General features: G+C 34.1%; 1 protein-coding gene across 2 annotated transcripts; it reads right to left on the bottom strand.

Moving 5' to 3' along the window:
- Positions 1 to 7487: 7487 nt before the first annotated feature.
- Positions 7488 to 22345, bottom strand: LOC133882568 (thiamine biosynthetic bifunctional enzyme TH1, chloroplastic). 2 transcript variants are annotated; one of them, XM_062321770.1, is made up of 10 exons: positions 22197 to 22345; positions 21533 to 21808; positions 21161 to 21235; positions 17045 to 17120; positions 16880 to 16955; positions 16493 to 16627; positions 12359 to 12423; positions 12132 to 12259; positions 10590 to 10846; positions 7488 to 8343 (listed from the first exon to the last, which is right to left on the bottom strand). In XM_062321770.1, the coding sequence occupies exons 1-10, from the start codon at positions 22239 to 22241 to the stop codon at positions 7797 to 7799; spliced, it is 1680 nt and encodes a 559-aa protein (XP_062177754.1). In that variant the 5' UTR covers positions 22242 to 22345; the 3' UTR covers positions 7488 to 7796. The 2 variants fall into 2 exon arrangements, with proteins under 2 accessions (XP_062177754.1, XP_062177755.1); XM_062321771.1 differs by having other exon boundaries at positions 21533 to 21718.
- Positions 22346 to 23066: the final 721 nt, after the last annotated feature.

The raw sequence follows: 23066 nt of genomic DNA, 5'->3' as shown, positions 1-23066 counted from the left end.
CAAGTCATCATGACTTAAGCACGCAACACAAAGTAATAATTCAGAATTCGCTTCATTAAAGCGACTGTTAAGGCCTTGGAGTTGCATGTCTATAACAGTATAATAAATCTCCACACAGTAATGCTGCGAATTTTTCATCCTTTGAGCTTTTTACCGTGATCGAGGTTGGTACATATAATCCATATTGGGGACAACAATATTGTTTTTGGCACAAAACATAGAAACCTCTTCAAACAAAGAGTTCCGCCATTCTTCTCTTATAGCCTGTAAACATTGCTTTGAAACTTTAACCAACTTCGTTGCATTCAAAATATCTTGATCTTTTCGTTGTAATGCTTGAAATAACTCATTTGTAATTCCCAAAACTGTAAATTGAAAGCAAATTCAAAAGTCTGTAGCGACTGAATTAGTATATTTGCTTACGCTCTCTATTCAGAATATAAATCATCTTCTACAATATCTTCAACTGCATTGATAATAGAAGAAAACATTAGAATAAAACTAATAATTGCACTATAATGAGAACTCCAACGCGTATTTCCAAGTCTCTTTAGATTCATTTCTTGATTCAAGCTACGACCAGTAGAAATTTCATTATTTTGTGGTGCTTTCACAAATTCAACAGTCCGTTTTTCACGAAGTATGTCACGACATTTGCATGATGCTCCAACAACATTAAAAACACTATTAAGCAAGCTAAAAACAAGTTGCAATTTGGATGTGATTTTTGGCAGCAACAACTAAAGTCAGTTGAAACTAGTGTGCAAAGCAATGAACATAATAGGCAGATGAGTTTTCATTTAAAATAAGTGTTTTAAGTCCATTCAACTCACCTTGCATATTGCTAGCTTCATCGTATCTTTGTCCTCGCAATCTGCTAATACTTAAATGATGCTTGTTAAGTACTGACTCAATTGTCTTCTTTAAAACTGCATTTGTGGTATTGCTAACATGTGTAATGCCTAAAAAATGTTCAATCACATGGCCCCGCTTATCCACATAAGCAAAACAATTGTCAATTGTTCTTTAACAGATATATCACGAGATTCATCAACTAGGATAGCAAATGACGAGTCTCCAAGATCTTTAAGAATAGCATCTAGAGTTTCACTTGCTGCAGCATTTGCTATTTCTTTTTGAATGTCTGTTGCAGTCATTTGATGATTTGCATGAGCATTTTCTAACACTACCTTGTCAATTTCTTTGCTATGTTTCGCAAGAAACTTCAACAATTCACAAAAATTTCCTTGATTACTTGAGTTTTTAGATTCATCATAGCCACGAAATACTAATCCTTGTTGATGTAAAATGCGAATACAATCAACTGATGCATTCAAACGAGTTCTATATTTCATTTTTTGTTGATCTGATTGCTTGTCAAAAAATGTTATTATGCTTTGTTTCTAATTTAACAAAGCTTCACATCTTCATCGAGCTTGATTATGTGCACTATTGTGAGCCCCTACATGATTCTGTAACTTATCTTTCTTTTTCTAATTTTTAAACTCTTCAGTAACAAACGAGTCTCCTCCTGCTTGATTTCCAATGTCTAGTATGTAGAGATAACAAAACAAGCAATACACAGCATATTTTAAAATGTTGTATTCCAACTAGTCAGAATATTCTTTGAACAATGCTGGATTAAAACGACACCATGTTTTCCCAAATTGTGTTTGTGGAAAATTATGTTTAAATGGTTGACAAGGTTTTTTTTTTTTTTTTTTTTTTTTTTTTTTTTTTTTTTTTTTTTTTTGTAGATATGCTCTTCGAATGTTGTTTCTATCACTAGGATGGTAATCAGAAATTTTTTTTTTCCTAAAGCAAGGATCATTTGGTAGATCTGCTAAATCTACCTCAATACGAGCTCGTTCAGAATTTGATTGTACCTCAATTGAATCATTATTCTCCATAATCTTAGGCAACTACAATGCTATATTTTGTACAATTAAAATATGAAACAAAAACTATGTGTATTCGTAAACAATTAAATATAAAAACAATTATTAAAAAAAGCAATCTAAATATAAAAAAAATAAATTGAAAAGAACAATTCAAATATAAAAGCTTAAATCTTAATCAATATGAAAGTTTATTATATACTTGAAACTGAAAGGTTGGATTTTGTTTAGAAATTAATTTGAAAGGTTGAATTTTGAACGAGAAAGCTATAGAAAAATAGAAAATAACACTTGCTTCAAGTTTAATCTAAAGGCACAGAAAATAACACGGCACACGGATGTATGCAGCTCTAAATAACAATAGGGTTTTTTTGTTCCAAGCGATTGGATTCCTCATTAAAAAAATAAAAAAATAAAAAATCTGAACTGTCCAAAAAATTTTGACCTCTTCTAAGTTCTAAAGCCACATGCTGCCACGTACACGGTCACATGACTCACAAGTCACATCGACTCACACAACCACACGAATCTGATCTGATTATTATAAAAAAAAATAATAAAATTAAAAAAAAAATGTGATGTGATCCAAAAAGTCAGTTGTAACTGTAGCCAATCACTTGTAAAGTTGTATACTTTTTACTTATATTGTTTTACAGTTGTAGATGAGTAGATCTGATCTGATTATTAAAAAGAAAAAAAAGAAATTGATGTGATCCAAAAGTTAGTTGTAGGTGTAGCCTCAAGTGTGTAGACTTGTAGGCTTATTAATGACTCTTGACTTTTTTAGACTTCAAATTTCTAAACGGTGCATTTTGGAGAGAAATTAAAAAGGTTGCTCAGCTTGTCTTCAACCTTTGTCCCTTCCACCATTTCTATAAATACAGAGTTAAATTATGACAAAAAAAAAAAAAAAAAAAACTCACGGCCAGGGGTGGGCAAGTTTGCCCATTGATGAAATGCTGAGGGGGGCATTCCAGGGGACCTGGGACATTAAAAAGAAAATAAAAATAAAATAAAAAAATTATACCAAGAGTAAGGATATTTTTTAGGAGGTGAGAGGGGGCATTTGACCCCTCTCGATCCCCCCTCCCTCCGCCCTTGCATATATTCATACATACATCAAAGAACTAACTAACTAACTAACTAACTATCTATATATATATATATATATATATATATATATATATATATATATATATATATATATATATATATATATATATATATATATATATATATATATATATATATATATATAATAGGTTATATAGAGATATAAGTATATATTTATATCTATATTATCATATTTCATTACTTTTTATTTACTATAGATAATCTTATATCATATGATATTATTTTTTAATTCATAAGTTATAAGTATAATATTTTAACTATATAATGTCACACAAGTATGTATACAACTTCATATGATATATATATATATATGATCAAGCTAACGAGTCAGGCGATCGAGCTAGGTTAAGCTTTATGCGATTCGAGCCCTAATCGAGTCGGTCAAGTCGAGCATTAAACGGGTAGAGCTCATGAGCCCCTATCGAGCTTAGTCAAGAGAGTCGAGTATGTATCACTTGCTAATCGAGTGGGTTTCTACAGTAATGAGTTGATGGCTTGTACAGTGCCGAGCTCGAGTTCGGATCGAGCTTAACTAAGCAAGACCTCGAGCCCCGCCAGCTCGTTTACATCCCTAGCGAGGAATATGATTTAATTTAATTTTTTTTTTTTTTCTGTTTTTGAACGAGTTGAGTTCTTCAAACCCTATCAAATAAAACATTCTGTCCCAAATGTCGGTAAAATATGAGGACTCAAACTCACTGATTGAAAACTAGTTTATGTACTGCATAGTCATTATGTTATATAACAACTAAATCATTTGATACAAATTTAGCTACAACTAGAAATGAAAACTGCATACCTTATTGTTTTCTCAAAACACATTTTATTTCCTTTTATTGTTTTAAGTTTTTTTTAAAAAAATGCTTGCTTAAATCTAAGCCACACAAAATTTTTATAGCATCTATGCAGTAATTTTCACTACGGCATAGAAGCCAAATCCTTCTCAATCTAATTCATATCATAGCTAGAGCTAAATACCTTGGCATTCTGCTATTTATGCATCATAGGAAGAAGGCGACCTTTATTGATCTCAAAGATTAGATATTTTCAAAGGTTACGGGTTGGAAAGCTCGGTCGTTATCTCAAGCAGCTAGAACCACGCTTGTGAAATCGGTTGCTAATGCTATTCCAACCTATATCATGTCTCTTTTTCTCTTGCCTAAGTCCTTTTGTTCTGAGATCAATGCTGATTTAAGGAAATTCTGGTTGGGTTTTCCTCAAGACAAGATGCACAATCTTACTTTTCTCTCTTGGAATAGCATTTGTCAACCTAAGGCTCTTAAGGGTTTATGGACTTTCTAAATAATTATTTGTTGCTAGGCTTGATTGGAAGTTGATTACTAACCAACCCCTCCTTTGGGTTGATGCCCTTCGAGGTAAGTATCTCAAGCATGGAGTTTCTTTTTTGAAAGCTACTCCTAATCCTTTGTGTTATTGGCTTTGGAAGGGATTGCTGAAGAATAGAAAGCTTATGGAAAAAGAGGCCAGTATTTCCATCATGTGGTACTAATGTTGATGTTTGGGATTCTCCATGGATTCCTTTGATGCTAAATTACAAGCCTAGGCCGAATGCTAATTTGGTTGATCTCCTTGATTTTTCTGTTGCTGGTCTTATTCTGCCAGGTGAAAGAGTTTGGAATTCATAGCTGCTTTTTGATCTTTTTTATCCTTCTACGGTCCAATGCATTCTTAGTATTCATCTTTCTTAGATCAGTAGTTAGGATAAGTGGTGCTGGGGTCTTGCTTCGTCTGGTCTTTTCTCGGTGAAGTCTGTGCATGAGGTGCCTTTTTCTTGGTATGGCAGAGCCTCTCCTCTCTCCTCGGAAGCCTGGCATTCCCTATGGAGTCTTAAACTTCAAGCTTGGCTTAAACATTTTCTTTGGAATATTGCTTGAGATCTTTTGCCTTCTCGAGCCAATATTGGTCGTTTTGTTACTTCTGTCGAGGATGATACTTGGTTCTGCCCACTCTGTAAAGGTACTCTTGAGACCTTGGGTCACATTTTCCTGGACTGTGATTTCGCTAGTATTTTTTGGAGTTCTTGGTCGATTATAACTTCTGGTTTTTCTACTATGCCAATTTCATATTGGATTCTTGCTATTCCTAGGAAAGAAGCTTCTAAATTTCAGTTATTTGCTGCTATTATCTTGGATTATATTTGGTTTTCTAATAGCAAACTTATCCATGAAGATTTGGTTCACGTTTCGACCAAGGCTATCAAGCAAGTTTCTACGTCCCTTGAGCTTCATCTATCGACCTGGCACGCTGCAAACATGCCTTCCCTTTGGTTTCCGCCTTTGATGGGTAGTGTTAAAGGCAATTTTGATGTGGTGGTTCGCAACTCTTTTGTTGTGCCAGTTGCTGTTATTAGTGATTCCTCGGGTAATATTGTCTTGGCGGCTATGCATAAGCTCCCCTCCATTGATTTTCTTCAAGGAGAGGCTTTTGCTGATCTTTTAGCCACTCAGTTGGTTGTATCTTGTGGATGTGGCAACTTCTTCCTTGAGGGGGATGCGCTTCTGGTTTTATTAGCTGTTAATAATCCATTTAAGGTCTTTTTCTAGTATTGTATCTGACATTAGCTATCCTCTTTTCAAAGCTGGTCTGCTTTGAAAGTTTCTAGATGTGCCAATTTTTCGTGCACATGCTTTAGCTAAATGAGCCACTTTCCAACTTGTCTTTGGAAGCATTCACATAGAATCCCACATTCTCTCTTCCATTCGGATTAAGATGGGAAAGATCCTCCCTTGTAGCTCTTTCTGGTATTCAAATGCCAAAAGGCAGCACCTTTTTGATACGTTCAGAATTTTTGGGCTTACGTAGCAGCACACATGGCAATACCGAATCCCTAAGATAGCAGTGAATAAGGAGTAGAATACCCATATTTTATTTTCCTACATGTTTTAGCTAATAAGGAATGTATTTCCATTAGTTTATTTCCTTCCTAGTTAATTTTTCTGCATAATGTAATGACGGCTAAACCTAACGGTTATGTCTTATGACCTAGCCATCTCCTATATAAGTGTAACCCTAATAAATAAAATATCATGCTGAATTATAATCTAACCAAAAACCTTTGCTGGTATCTCGGAGGTCACAGCTCTCTCGAAGTAGCCCATATCCCTTTTCCTTTGTTCATTATATTATTTGATTGCATCACTTTCCTATGAAGTTAAGCAATTGAAAAGCAAAACAATCATCAAGAGTTAAGATGGAAATGTGTCTCTTGATGATTGTTTTGCTTTTCGAAAGAGGTTGCCTTCATCAAGAGTCAAGATGGAAATCTGTCAAACGCTTTATCGATGAAACCTATCACGGGTCCACCGTGGATCATTCTCAACCCTTAGCCAGAGTGTAGGAGAAGGGTGACGTGGAATGGATTGGGTTGAGTTAGCTAGAGAATTCTAGAAGGATTCCTGTAGTTGTTATTTCCTTGGTTATTTTACTTTTCTACCCTAGTGGGTATCTTTTACGGCTAAGTTGCTAGAGAATGGTTGCGAGACGGTTAGGAATATTCCAACCGAGTAGTTTATATAAGAACTATTAGGAATGAAGGAAAAGGCAAACTTGAATGATATTGTAGCTTACCTTTGGAGAGATTGGGTCTCTCGAATAGCTATGTATTTTCCATTTTAGTATCTACCCCCTTACAAACCCAACAACACCCCCCCCACCCCCCCAAATCCCTTTGCGTAGATCTATCTCTCCACCATGTACCCCTTTTTGCTCTTCCCCATCTCCTCTTTATTACTTCATTTTTCTTTTGTCTTCCTCTTTAGTTTTTCTAGCCTTTTGTTTGGGTTATTAGAGATTAGATCTACCGCATACCCACAACCTCCACCAATCCACGCACGCCTCCTCCTTCATCGCTGGCCTACCCTCAACCATCCACCATGCCCCGCCCTCGCGCGTGTACCCCACATGCTGTTGTGGCACTCGTGGGTACACATGCCACCACTCCTTTTGGTCTTGTACATCAAATCTCTTTCGGCTCTCCTTTGTAGAACCCTTTTGGTCTACTAGAAATTTCATATCCAAATTTGGACCTCGAAAAAATCTGATCTATGTAGTTTTCTACCTTACCACCCCAAATGGCATCTCCTATGCCACTATACATCTATCTCTTAGTTTCGCCAACTCCCTTATATGCTGGACTGGTACTAAGTTAAAAAGAATTTTTTTTGTTAATACTTACACTGTTCACCATGGGCCGATGCAACTAGCTTCACTGGCAGCTTCTCAATTGCCTTATCCGCCTTCGAGAATCCCCTCGAGTTTTGACTAGATTGATGTCAAGATTTTTTTTTCTTTTTTTTGGTCTTTCGTATTTTGAATTCTGTAATTTTTTATTTTCGTATAGTGCTGTTTTTTTTTTTTTACCCATCGAAGAAAAAAAAAAATGGAACTGTGTCTGCTCACAGAAACATAAAAGCCGAGTGAGTAGAATAGTAAATCTGTCAAAGCAAAACGCACATAAAATTCCTCATGAACTCATTCATCTTTTACAAAATAAACATAATGACCGAATGGTAAAAAATTTGGATTGGTTGGCTCAAAGGCAGCAACTTGCCTTTTATCGACCTAAACAGAAACCCTTGGGCATCCACGCAAGCCTGGCATTGATGCCCATTATTAGATAGTATGAATATTTGCGGCTAAAACAACTAACTAATGTATTTTCTTTGGACTATGAACTCCTCTAATATAACCGAAAAAACCAGCCTTGAGCCACAAATTCTTTCTAGTTGTGATATCGAAAAAGCCTCATTTCAATGCGATCTGTACTGACATTGATGCTGCCTCCTTTAACACTACATGCAACTTCCTAGTCTCCGCGAGAATGGATTCCCGATCGAAAAGAGCCGACACAACGGCAACTCCTTTCAGATTTGGTACACCAATTTGCATCACAGAACATGCATTTGAAGCGTCAATACCACCGATTGCAACCACAGGCAACTTGGAAGCCACACAAACAGCCTTCAACCCATCCAGGCCAACAGTGAGATTGTTTGCCTTCGTATTAGTTGGATATACGCCACCGCAACCAATGTAATCGGCCCCGTCTATCCATGCTTGATGGGCTTGCTCTGTCGTCTTGCACGATACACCAATGATCTTTTCAGGGCCAAGAAGAGTGCGGGCTACACGAGCAGGCATGTCTGACTGACCAACATGCACTCCATCAGCATCACAAGCAATGGCAACATCAATGCGGTCATTTATCAGTAGAGGTATTCCATGTGAACGGCAAATTTTGAGACATGCTTTCGCTGCTTCCAAAAAATCCTGCGTTCCAGCATCCTTTTCCCTGCCAAATTAAAATATTGAAAGTAACAAAAACATTCTGTTAATATGCAAAACGTTTTGCACAGGCAACCCCTTACCTGTGTAGATCAAGCTAAGAAAGTAGAAAACATTTTAATTTATAGGTACCCCCTACTCTCTTAGACATGTGTGCACCATCAACTACTCAGATGGCATTCAACGGTCATGAAATGTGTGGAAGTGAACTATATGATGGTTTGAAGCTTGCTACTCAGATTAAAGGCAGCGCCCTTATTTTCCTTTTTCCTGGATGGGGGAGAAGTGTGAAGAAGAAAATCCTAAACTATCATCAATAATTTGCCCGGCAAATCTTTCCATGAAGTCGATGAAATATTTTTTTTAAAGAAAGATATAACTGCAGAAGCATTTTAATTAACATTTCTCTAATGGAGTGAAAGTTCGTGGAGAAACTAGAAAAGATGGTGCATTGCAAATTAAGAGCCAAGTTTGTACACAATATGTCCCAACTGAGGTTAAGGTATGATGTTGGGAAAATGCCCAGAAGGTCTCTTTCCAAAACAAAATGTAATTGCATATACACTGATAAAAAGATAAAAGATAAAACCTTCAACAATAAGGTAAGAGAGGAAAATATCTAATAAATATAATTTCAATCAATTAAACCAGCGTATATGTGTTGATTAAATACCCCACTATTTGTTCATTGAAATTCCAAATAACTAATTGACGTAGTTGGGAAGGAGACAAGGATTTATTTTGATTGTCCATCAAGGCCTAATTTCTTGCACAGAAACGAAGGAAAACCCTTTTTAGGGTGCTGAAACTAGCAAAACCCTATAAATCTTAAGAAAACTGTTAAGCGAAGAGCTAATTTTCTGTTGGTAATAAGAGTGAAGCTGCTACAAGGACTTCATACTCTAATATATAAAGGAAGAAAATACCGTAAAACCTAGAAGCAATTACCCATAATCCTTGATTTAGACTAATCCTAATCATGGATAATTAAATAAATCAAAAGGACTCAAATACTGCTAAATAACCTAAAATAAATTACTTAAAAAAAATAACCTAAAATAAATTAGGCTGTTACCCTACTGTGTGAACAGTACCACTAAGTACCCCCTAACCAGAATTATTCCCTGGGCCTTCTCCTGCAACACCGGTTCCAGTAAAGGTGACAGTTTCACTTGGAAATAAGTGTCCTCTAATAATTCTTCCATTGGAATAATATTGCATCATAAGAATCTTAATTCTCTGAAAATAAAGAAATGATACATGATCAGATCTTGAAAGACTGTAGCAAGAGAATTCGCTGTGGGTGTTGTTTCGGGTTTTTGTGGGTCTTTGTTTCCCTCTTTCTAGGTGTTCCTTTTGTATACTCCCTGTATTCTTAGGAGTGCCTCATGCCTTTTTTAATAAAATTTGACATTACTTATAAAAATAAAAAATAAAAAAAAGATGGGCCTGATACAGCTTTTAGAAGAAAGCATATGACGTCGAATGATGGCTATATTGATTCTTCTTTCAACAAAAGACAGTTCACATAGTCAAATAAAGAGCAACACGTTGATTTTTCAATAATGTAGAAGACTTATTATAAGTGTAATAAGGTGAAGGAGTAAATTATTCATTCGTGTCAGACATTGTAGAAAGAAGGGATAGAAAGTGTTGCTTGAAATTCCAACAGATTCAGAAGGTAGAAGCCAGACTCGAGGATGAGTTCTCTTAAAAATCCAGAGAGAACTGACACAGGACACAATCTAGGATGAAAAATTGCGATGTACATGGGTACTGCAGTGGTGCTGCTTATGATAGTGTGTAGTCTAGTTTATATTAAGATATTTATGGGTATTTGAGTCTTTTTAGTTAAATTTTATTATATGTGGAAAGGATTCTTCTCAAAGTTCATGATTAATTTTCTAGAGTTTTAGGGTTTTGTCAAAAAGGAAAAAAAAAAGATTTTTAGGGTATTGTCTTCTTATAAATAGAAGATAATGAAATCATCTTAAGAGCCTATTCTTATTACTATCAATAAATCAATGAAATCATTGTACGACGCTTATTCTTAATTGCTTGGAGGACTCTAGGGTTTTGCTTATCTCAGCACCCAAGAAGAGGTTTTTCCTTGTTTCCCTCTAAGAAACTTAGGCTTTGACGAAAAATCGAAATAAATCTCTCTTATCATGCTCCCAACTGTGTCGTATAAAGCCTACACTATATAACAACTATAATATGCATAATTGAGCAAGTATATCAAGAGCAACAAACCTCAATTGAACAATGGTAGCACCTCCTTCTATGGCAGCTCCAACAGCATCTGCAATAGAACGTCCCCACTTTTTATTCATCCTAGAGTCTGTAACAGCATACAAGAACAAGTCACTTGGATTAAATCCCACTTGCCTCCAAGAATTTTGAACGTAACTCTTAAGCCTAAATAGGAGGTCAAAGGGGCCTTGGGCCCCATTTCCAATGACAAAGTCTTTGCTGTAATCCAAAGCAGTCTCAACATGGCGTTTAGCAACCTGCCAAAACTCAGATAAATAAGAACTGATATGCTGATCCCCTATTATTTTAAAACACGAGCATCAGGAATAACACATGGGAGACGAATAAAAGTTAGGCTAACATCAAGGTTCAAGCAGAATCCAAAAGGTCAAACACATTTCAGATTTTAAAGCTCACTAATAAATAAGCAAAACAAGACCAATAAGAACTCTGGCCATGTGAATTGAATGTGATTAGAGTGGACCCAACACAAAAATGGGAAAATAAAAAATTTCTATCTTCTTTTATTTTTTATTTTTTATTTTTTATTTTTTATTTTTTATTTTTTATTTTTTATTTTTTATTTTTTATTTTTATTTTTATTTTTTATTTTTTATTTTTTTATTTTTAATGACGAGAAACCCCTCCAAAGCAAAGCCACTTCGTGTACCCACCCTGTCAGGTGAACCTCGAACCCGTATAAAACACCCCCTCCACATGGATCGGGTAATACTACAACTTCGTTAGTGGGCTGGCTCCAAGAAATTGTTTGCACCTAAGAAAATTCGAACCTTAGACATCATAGGACTACCACAAAGACCAAGACCGTTACCACTTGAGCCAACCCCTTACTATTTAGAGCCATGCAAGGACCACGCCTCATAAAAAGGAGGTCACTAGTAAAAAAAAACTATTTAGAGCCATGCGTACAACCTTATTTTTATCTGTTAATTCCCAGCAAAGGAGTTTGACATTATCCTCCTCAATGTCTTTTCTACACAAAATTATATCCAATGGGATGGTAAAGCATGTGGACATTGTAACCCCTCCTCTCTCTTCTCCTGCCAGGATTCTAGTCCTCCCTATAAAGGGAACCTGTCTTCACCCTTACTAGCATGCTAATCTTATAACCATTCTCCATTATATCACTTTCCTATTATTTGGAAATGAAAAATAAATAAATAAAATTTTTTTAAAAAAAAACCATCGCACACATTATCTTTTATCAATGCATAAAACATTTTCCAACCTAAAAAATCCATCTTAATATCCTCATCACAGGATGTTCTACCTGACAAATATTTCATATCTTGGTTGCCAACCATTAATTCCACATTGCAACTCTTGTCTCACTGTCCGCACCTTAGTGGAAAATTACAAACTAACAATGTTTCACTAATTCAAAATACATTCATTGCTAAGTAGTGCTCAGTCAATATTCACTCACCAACCAAAAACAAAGATATTTTGTCACTAAATGTCCCCGCATCAAATAGGTATTATAACTTAACTTGGAATTAGAAATAAAAGATAAGCAGTCACCTTAACAGCTTGTAGCATTGGTGAACCTTTTGCCAGCTCAGCTGCTATACAAGATGCCAGGCTGCAACCAGTACCATGAGTGTTGCGAGTTTTAATGCGGGAAGATCGCAGCTCATAGAAGTCCTGACCTGCAAAAATCAATTATAAAATTGAGTTTGTTCTTAAATTTAACTGTTCACACATACATTATCATAATTGCTGTACGATTCTAAAGAGTAGAAGCTTACCATTGAAAAAAATATCAACAGCATCCGATGAATCAGGAAGATCGCCACCTTTGACAAGCACATTTCTGAATAGCAAATTAACAGTAAGTTTAAACAAACTAATTTTTCAACTTAGAGCATGCTAATTTTAATAATTCCTTCCTAGCAGAAGTTGATGTATCCATCTTGTCAAAAAGAAATGCCTTGCGAAGCTGAAGCCCATGACATATGCAAAATCAGGTAATAAAACCACGACCTAAATGTGTTTGGTTGATAGTGGTAGGGTAGTAAGTTTTAAGAATCCGTCCTCGCAATATTGCCCAGATATGACAACCATTCCTTTGGACTAGTTTTGGACAATCAAGTATCAGGACTGTTCGGCAGTGCATGACTTGCATTGCAGTTCTTGGGATAAATAATCCTTTTCTGGTAAATATGGTATATGTCCAACCTTCTACTCATATTAATATGTTTCAGATATTTCACAAACTTCAACATAATGTGCTAACGCAAAGTGCAATCAAGTACACAGGGAGTATACATCATGTGATATTACTCTTACTTATCAAAAAAAAAAAAACGTCATGTGATTTCTGAAGGTACGAGCAATGTCATCCACACTACAAATATTACCAAAATTCATACCAACTCCCAACTACTTTTGCAATGTTAGATGTGTGGTAACCAACAATGCATATCATGAAAGACATTTGAACATTTTTTAAAGTACTTATGTAATAATTTCTAACTTCTTAAGACTTTTTAAAAATATTTTTCAGCCTTGCCAGAAGGCATGCCTTTGCTGTTAAAACCCAAATTTCTGTCACACAGTCTTCGGGCCTAGTAGTCTGATAGGCTCATGCCTCACTGGTGAAAGTATAATTGACTACATATTGAATTATTTTAATTTACTATTATATTCATTTTATTATTTTTACATAAGTAACAAGAATTTTATTAAAAAAGAGAACTCTTTGGTACACTGATTGTTCACAAAAGCTCTCCTAGAGGTTACATTTTTACCAATATTTTATACTAATATCTATATATGTTTATTATACTTTTATCAAAAATATTAAATTATAAAAAAAAAATTAATTAATTAATTAATTTTTTTTTTTTTTTTAAAAAAAAAAAAACTATAAGTCATACATATCAAAAAAAATATTAGGCTTCCCAACTACTTTTGCAACATTAGATGTGTGATAACCAGCAATGCCTATCATGAAACACATTTGAAGTTTTCTAAAGTATTTATGTAGTAAATTCCAACTTCTTAAGAGGTTTTAAAAATCTTTTGGCAAGAAAAGGTAGACTTTGCTGTTACATCTCAAGTCTTTGGGCCTAGTAGTCTGATAGGCTCATGGCTCACTGGTGAAAGTATAAATTGAATTCTTCTAATTTAGTTTTATATTCATTTTATTATTTTTTACATTTTTTCCATAAGTAATAAGAATTTTATTTAAAAAGAGAACTATTTGGTATACTGATTGCTCACAAAAGTTCTCCCAGAGAGATGACATTTTTACCAGTAATACATAATGTTATGTGTATATATATAAATTAAAAAATATTGAGAATGATATTAATTATTATAGATATAAAATAAAAAATAAAAACTATAGTCATACAAATCAAAAAAGGTTTCCCAGCTACTTTTGTGGTGTTAGATGTGTGGTGACAAGCAATTCATATTGTGAAAGACATTTGAACATTTTCTTTTTTGATAAGTAAACATTTGAACATTTTCTGAAGTATTTAGGTAATAAATTCCAACTTCCCATGTATAAGGGTTGCGCCCCTTAGCGCTTTTCAATAAATTGCTATTACTTATCAAAAAAAAATCTCTCAAGTCTCTATTACTTATGCAATCTTTGGGCGTAGTAGTCCGATAGGCTCATGCCTCACTGGTGAAAGTATAGTAGACTTTACATGCATACATACATACATATTGAATTCTTCTAATTTAGTTTTACATTCATTTTGTTACATTTTTACATTTTTTTCGTAAGTAAAAAGATTTTTATTAAAAAAAAAAGGAGAATTCTTTGGTACACTAATTGTTCACAAAAGTTCTCCTAGAGATTAAACTTTTTACCAATAATACATATTATTTTATACGAATATATATACTTTAAGTCATACATATCAGGAAAAAAAAAATATGGGTTTCCCAACTACTTTTGCAATGTTAGATGTGTGGTAACCAGCAATGCATATCATGAAAGACATTTGGACATTTTCAGAAGTATTTATGTAATAAATTCCAACTTCTTAGAGGCTTTAAAAATCCTTTTCAGCTTTGCCAGAAGGCATGACTTCGCTGTTACATCTCAAGTCTCTGTTACTTATACAGCCTTTGGGCCTAGTACTCTGATAGGCTCACGCCTCACAGGAGAAAGTATAATTGACTTTACATACATACATATTGAATTCTTCTAATTTAATTTTTCATTCAATTTATTCTTTTTACATTTTTTTTTCATAAGTAATAAGAATTTTATTAAAAAAGAGAACTCTTCAGTACACGGCTTGTTCACAAGTAACATTTTTACCAATAATAAAATAACTTTCTTTACTAATATATATATATATATATTATACTTTTATTAAAGATATTAAGAATAATTTTAAATTTATAAAATATAAAAATATAAACTATAAGTAATAACATTTTGTTACATTTAGTGAATATTCTTTCTTCTTTTTTTTTGATGAATTGTTTAGTGAATAATTTAGGTCATAATCTTAGCATAAGAAACATAAGAAAACCGTAATGTATCCATGCACAACGTTGTATTTGGTTGTAACCTTTTTTTGTTATAGTTTATTGTATCTTTTGACTTAACCATGTTCTTCCTATTTAAGTATCCCAATCTGACTTACAAAAAAAAAAAAAAAAAGTATCCCAATCTAGCTCCTATATATAGCATAATAAGCAACATAATAGTCACACTCACAATTTTAGGCCCGTTTGGTAAAGTTTTGAGATTTGAAAAAGGTAAAAGTTGAAAATTGGATTGGTGGGGGCCACATCTGAGAAAAGTTAAAAATTGGGTTGGTAAAGTTTTGAAGAGTGTTTTGTAAAAATTAAGAAACATTTTTTAAAAAATAAAAATACAAATAAAAAGTGTTCCACCATGGTGGCGGCACCGTGGTATTGGTGATCTAGCGGCCACAGGGGAGCCGCCACACGGTGATGGCAGTGGCAACACCACCCCTTTTTTTGGTTTTAACATTTTTTAAAAAATTGTTGTGTTTTATTTTTTGAGAAGTATTTTGGGTTTTGAAAAGAGTTTTGTAGGTTGTTTTGAAAAGTGTATTAGTAGTACAGGCTACATCTGAAAATTCGTTTGGTTAACTATTTTTTGGAAAGAGTTTTATAAAATTTTGCCAAACAGGCCCTAATCTCATGCTTTATTATTCTAATTTTATTTTTTTTATATAAGTAATTTCATTATCATTAATTAAGCGTAAAGTGACGCAGCCCTACTACATAGAGAGTATACAAAGAAAACCCCTAATCTGACGGAAAAGAAGAATAAAGCTTTATTATTCTAAATATTTTACATACTTTTTAAAAAATGAAAATGAGAATATCAAAAGCCTCATGCCTCACCTCACAGGGAGTAAAATGTCATTCCTTACAATTACAACATCAAAAATGGCTGTAAGTCAATGAGCTAAAGATCTACTACTTATGCAATAGAATTCTGGTTCGCAAAAATAATACAAGTTCAATGTTAAAGTTGCTTCATATCTTTGAGAAATAAATACCAATTTTTAAAACTTAGACCATTCAATGATCTAGGAAAGTGTCTGGTTCCGGATCAATGGTTTGATTGCAAGTTGCCTCGTGACATCAATAAGATGTCATAAAATGTTTAAATTAAATTACAAATGAAAAATATATAGCAGAGGCTGAAAACCCCGGCAGGGTCAAGCAACCCATTAATAGGTTGCAAATCTGAAAGTTGGACCAGCAGGTTAGAGTGGATCAAAGTGGTGTTTTCTAAAATGGTTTGAAGGGTTACCTGTAGCTCCTAAGGTGCCCATTGACAGTCCAATCAGGCAAGAAATACAAAATAAAAATGTTTCACAACATCAGCTAATCAGGAGAGAACTAAATAGTTAAATATTTTTCTAATGACTAACCGTGGGCCCATGTCATGTAACAGTTTTGCAGCAGAACGCATGTCAGAAACTGTTTCCAGTTGCTGACCACCAAGTAAAGCAGATGCCTCTTTTAAATTTGGTGTGATTATATCAGCCATAGGAAAAAGCTCCTCTCTGCATATAGGAACCAGAAAAGTACCATTACCAAAAGAAATGATTTTAGATGGAAATTATATGGAAAGAAAATGCAAATGGGTCTTCTTTCTTCCTTGAACAGTTACTGTACTAATTTTTAAAAATAATCAAAATAGATAATGCAATGATTTCTGCTGCAAATAGGCAAAGAACTAGAGAAGTGGTAAAGCTGTGAGAATCTTTGGCAGGACTATCAATTTCACTTAATGTAACAAAGACAGTTTAGCATACCGAAACCCAGCAAGAATGGAAGGACCAGCCAGTGCATCTCCACTTGTAGATACCATGACAGGATCAACCACTAAAGCTGCCTTCAATAATATCACTAAGTAAATTAAAATTCTGCTATAATAATGTTTATCTTAAATACACAATTAATTACCGAAACTACCATACCTTGTACTGGGAACTCCCTTAGACTTTGATTAAGGACATTGACAATGCCAATAGATGGTAGCATGCCTGTTTTCACCTAAGTACATTTCATGATTAGGTTAGAATCAATCTGGTAAAGTACAAAATCAGATTTGAAATGATTCAAATTAAACATGGAGCCAAAATTTGGGCTTGTTAAGCAGAAACTCATGGTGCGTTTGGTTCGTAGTGATATTCAATATTCGAACCGGGTTTTTATTCAAAAACCCATACCCGGATCCAAGTTGAATAAAACCCATGGGTCACTTGAATAGTTTGAATAAACCCATTATATATATTTTTTAATTATTTTTTATCATACCAATCATTATACACAACTTTTCATACAATCCAATCATTTCCAATCATTTTATACTATTATAAAACACTTTTTTAAAACCCATCATATATTTTTTATTATTATTTTTTATCATACCAATCATTATACACAACTTTTCATACAATCCAATCATTTCCAATCACTTTATACTATTATAAAACACTTTTTTCCAATCTTCCAAATTCAACACCCAAACACATATTCAAAAGAATCTAAATTATATTCAACATCCAAACACATTTTCATTGCTTTGAAATCCGTGATCAGATTCTGAATATTATTCATATTCGAAATATTCGATACCCAAACGCACCATCAAAGTGACCAACATTTGTAATTTATAACAATGCTTACCAGATGACCTACATCAAACTATCCAAAACTTTTTTTTAAAGTAATTCATTTCACTGAAAAAGCGCAGAAGGGCGCAATCCTAGTACATAGAATGTATACAAAGATAGTCCCCATTAAAGGCTAAAAGAAAAACAAAAATCCACAAATTCAAAAAAAAATTAGAAAAATTATACGCCCGTCTAAATAAAGACTGATTTGACCAAAATGTTCTTGAACTCTTCTTTTGACTTCTCACGATCTTCAAAACATCTTGCATTCCACTCTCTCCATATGATCCACATTAAGCACAATGAGGCTATCCTCCAAACAGCTAGAACTGAACGACTCCCCACCTGACCTCGCCAATAGTCTAGCAGCTCTATCACCCTTTCAGGCTTAACCCATTGGACTCCAAAGAGGGTAAAAATTGCACTCCATAAGTCTTTTGACACTTCACAATGGAGGAGAAGATGATCTAAAGATTCTCCGCTCCACTTACTCATGCAACACCATTTCACCACTATCACTCTACTCTTTCTCAGATTATCTAAAGTCAGAATCTTACCAAGAGTCGCCGTCCACACAAAAAAAACCCACACTCAAATGAACTTTAACTTTCCAAATACTCCTCCAAGGAAAATAAGAACCCCCAAAGTAGATAACTCGTGAAAAAACAATCACACCTCAAACTTCTTCCTCTTTGAAGGAATCCACCAAATTCAATCCTCACCACCTTGTCTCCATCTAAGAGAATACAACACCCCAAAAAATGCAAGCACTAAATCTACCTCCCAATCTTCTACAAAAAAAAAATAAAAATAAAATCTACTGAATAACACCATTGGAAAATTGCATATTGTCCATAACCCACACCTCCTAACATCGAGCAATACTAAACAACTCTAGGAAAGCTTCCTTCAGTGGTTGATCCTTACACCAAACATCATGTCAAAACCTAACATAATACAAAAGCTTCCATAGTATTCTTTCTTGACAAGAAAAGACACCAATAATAATTATTTGAAACCTAACAGAATAGATAGTTGCATTTGAAAGACATCTTATACGTTTACTTTTCATGAAAACCAAAACTTACATTTGAGATAACCTCTAACCTTTAAATTACTAGGTTTGAATAAGCCAAAGAAACCTACTACAATGGACGGTAACGCAAGGGAAGATCTTAATTTTGAATAACTTGAGGAAGAGAAATGTTATTGTAGCACCCGGCGTAGGAAAATACTAATGAAAAAAAAAATGAAACAAATAAAATAATAATAATAATAAAGATATGTTATGGTGAAAATAAATGGAGCACGATGAGGCTCGTACGCTTTGATTAAAAAATGTTAGGCTTTTAGGGTTTAAGACTTTAATTTTCGGGTATGTGGCATCTCGTTCAAATGAGATGGGAATTTGTTTAAGCGAGAACGAAATTTTCATGTGTCAGTGTTGAGCGTGGGCGGGAGAAAACGGATGATTGAGATGAAAAGTTGAGGAATCTCATTCGAACAAGAATTACATCTTCACATGTCTTCGCCCGCATGAGTGGTAGGTGAAATCAACAGCTCAAATTTTTAACCACACATGTAGGTAGGTGAGATTTAACGCTTAATTTAATGTGGGTGCCACATGTTCATTCGAATGAGATCAACTTTTCAAGTGTAAAATATAGGGTTTAAAACACGAAAAAACGAAGGAACGTCATTTCCTTTGTTTACCTTCATCCAGACAAAGAGAGAGAGAAGTCGAGAGAGAGAGTTAGAGAAAGAGAGAAAGAGAGAGGAACTTAGAGGGACAAAGGAGGAGGTCTTAAGGAAGCTTGGGGAGTAAAGCCTTAACAAGGTAAATTTCTACCTGATTTTCTCCATTTGATTTTTGAGTTTATGAGTTATTATTGTTGTGATTTGTGTTAGATGGTGGTTTTGATGTTTTGTTTAGCTATATGTAATTGTTTTAGTGTGAAGATTGAAGTAATGATTTGAGTATTGTGGTGTTTGAAGTTTAGGCTTTGTGTTATGTAGAAGTTTTTGATTGTTAAGTTGATTGTTGTCGGTTGATGTTGTGATTATGTTGATTAAGTAGTGGTATTGTTGTAGTTGTTGGTGTGTTGTTGATTGGATAAAAATGAGCAAATGAAAATTAGGGTTTTGATGAAAAGGTGGTTTAGTACTTTGAAGGTTGTTTGAGGTTGAGTTTTGGCTGATAATGTGCAGTAGGGTGTGGAGGAAGGAAAAAAGCAAGGAGAAAAGTGGATTTTTGGGTGACATTGGATAATATGAGGAAAAGGAACGTTATAGTAATGGATTAGTGTTGTAAGTGCAAGAAGAGTGGGGAATCCATTAATCACCTTCTTTTTTATTGTGAAGTAGTAAGAGAATTATGGAGTTCGCTTTTCAATTTGTTTGGTGTAGTTTGGGTTATGCCTAAAAGAGTAAGAGAGTTGTTGGTGAGTTGGAGAGGTCACGTGGGACATTGTAACATTTCGGATATTTGGAGGTTGGCTCCTTTGTGTTTAATGTGGTGTATTTGGAGAGAGTGGAAGGCAAGGAACTTTGAAGATCAAGAGACTTTAGTGGTAGAGCTAAAAAAAATTTATGTTCAAATCCATTGACAAATGGATAACAGCACATAATAGTTTGCCTTTTTCTAGTTTTTATGATTTTTTGGACTTATATTCTTCTTTTTCTCCCGAACAAAGAGTGTCTCTTGTATACTTCCTGTGTACTAGAGTTTCTCTTGTATTCTTCTATTTCCATTTTTTTTTTATAAGTAATTTAATCTCTTGTATACTTCCTATGTACAAAGATTGCACCCCTTTGCACTTTTCTAATGAGATTGAATTACTTATAAAATCAAAAATAAAAATAAAAATTGAGGCCCACCAATCAACCTCACAATCAAAAGATCAATTAATTGACAACAATCCACAATGAAGTAAACTGAATAAAAGCAAATGAAGCAATATCATCCATAAAGCATCTCTCATCATCCTTGGTGCTAAATTTTGAAGATGTTCATCGCATACCCCTTTCAATCAGCAAGCAGAACCATATGCAATCACATTTATCCTACATGAATCATACTCAATCATTCTGAACATTAATGTTGCCAATTATTATGCAGAATTCCAAATCATTCATCATAATTCCAAAATACCAACATATGCTTCTTTGTATCCATCCAGCATTAACTTTGTCCCCACTTAATTTAAACTTTAGTTTTCTCCAAATGATTCAAGATGTGTTCAAAATTCACTTTTCAGCGCATGCACATTTACAAATGCAGATAGACACCAACACATATGTGCTCCAATTTTTATAAATATTTTTCTTGGCTGAGTAATTCCCATGAGATTGGCATGACACACAACTGATAGATCTAGTAGAAAGTAGCATTTATGCTAATCATTTATTCTAACTTACCACATCGACTTGCATATCAGATAACACAGACTTCAACTGCTCTCCCACAAAATCCTCAGGCACAACATTTACACCCTGACAAATGCAACAAAATTTATAACTAAGAATATCAAAAACAGATGTAAAATCATAACATCATAAACCCTACGTTTCAGCCACTGAGATATATGACAAAGATACAAGAAACAAAATGCAAATCTTTAGTTTTTACTGTTGTTATGATATATAAACAATTACTCCAGAGAGTTTTCCTATGAGGCTAAGTTGAATTGAATATCTGTTTTCAAGGGACCTATATAATGAACCAAAATATAATTCCTCTCTCGTAAACAAAATGAGAATAGCTAATGAAAATCAAAAACAAAAAGCAACCTGAACCCCAACAGTGTTCTGTGCAGTGATAGCCGTTATCACAGTGGAACAGTAGACTCCACGTGCCGCGCAGGCCTTAATATCAGCCTGGATTCCAGCTCCAGCTCCCGAATCAGAGCCAGCAACAGTTAACACATGTGGAATTTTCATCTTAGAGTGATTGCTTATCATTGGAGCTCTATCTTCCTGCATCTCCACAAAAATTCGTGTTTGGAAGCTTTGGTTGATTCTTGAATACGTAAACGGTAAGCTCAAACCCCAAGATTGTTGAAACCCCTGTTAAACACCTTGGCATAGGTTTAATTCCAAACAATTCTAAGGCCCCATTTGGTTTAGCGATCTCAGAACGTGCGATTTGAAAAATAAAGAGTTCAAAATGCAGTTGCGATTTTTAAAAAATTAGTTAAGCATTTGAAAAAATCACAATTTAACCTTTAAAATCATACGTTTTTAAAAATGTAAAAAAAAAAAATCGCACTTTTGGCCAGACGAACTCTAAGAAAAGTTTCAGTCCAAACCAAGAAAACAGTAACTGAAGGTCACCGAAAGAATCAAAACCTTGATAGATTATCTTGTGTTTGGCTGCCAATAAAATGAAAGAAAATAAAAAAAATATATTTGAGTTTTTTTTCAAATGCTTTTGCACCGGAATTATGTTACGTACCTTGTTGAAGAGGCAGGAAGTGGGGAGGGTGTGAGCGTTGGCCATCAAGTGTGAAGAGGAAGTGGCGAGGCTTTTTGCTCGAAACGAATGAAAAGTCTCTCTCACACACACTCATGGATTCGGAAATCGGTCTGGGCCTCAGATGGGCCGGATCAGAGCAATACAGATTTTCAAAATTAAAAAAATTAAAAATTAAAAGTAAAAAAACACTTCATCTTACCATCACTGTTCTTTCATCATTTTTTGAATCATATTCATAAACTTTAAAAAATGTCAATTTAGTATATCCATCTTTCAATATTTTTCAATTTCATCCGCTTCATTAGAATTTTTCGTTAAATCCTAACTTATGAGTGTCAAAATTCTTAAAACACTCATTTTTTTAGTGAAACAATAAAAAAAATTGTAAGGATTAATCTTTGAAAAAATTTATACTTTTTTTTAATAGATGTATTTTGATAATTTTGATAGAATTTAACAGAAAATCCTAACGGATTTGTAAAATTGAAAAAAAAAATTGAAAGATTGTTACACTAAATTGATATTTTTTAAAGTTTAAGAGTATGATTACAAAAGTGATGAAATATCATAAGTGGTAAGTGAAGTTTTCTATTAAAAAGATAAAAATAAAAAATAACTTCTCCCTTGAGATTTAGATCAGAACAATGCAGTATAGAGGTGCACATGGAGATGCGGATGCGGTTATTTTGTAAAACTCCGCAACCGCATCTGCAAAATGCCGATATCACTTTTAGATACTCGCATTATCATGTTTTTACTAACTACATATGCTCGGGTATTGTGGTTATTATTCGCTATTTGCATATTAGCTAATAGGTCTTTTAAGACTATTTTAGTTTTGTGAGCCTT

The sequence above is a fragment of the Alnus glutinosa genome, chromosome 11, assembly GCF_958979055.1.
Source record: "Alnus glutinosa chromosome 11, dhAlnGlut1.1, whole genome shotgun sequence".
Taxonomy (NCBI): domain Eukaryota; kingdom Viridiplantae; phylum Streptophyta; class Magnoliopsida; order Fagales; family Betulaceae; genus Alnus; species Alnus glutinosa.
Note: the sequence above shows the minus strand (reverse complement) of the source record. Positions and strands in the feature narration are given on the sequence as shown.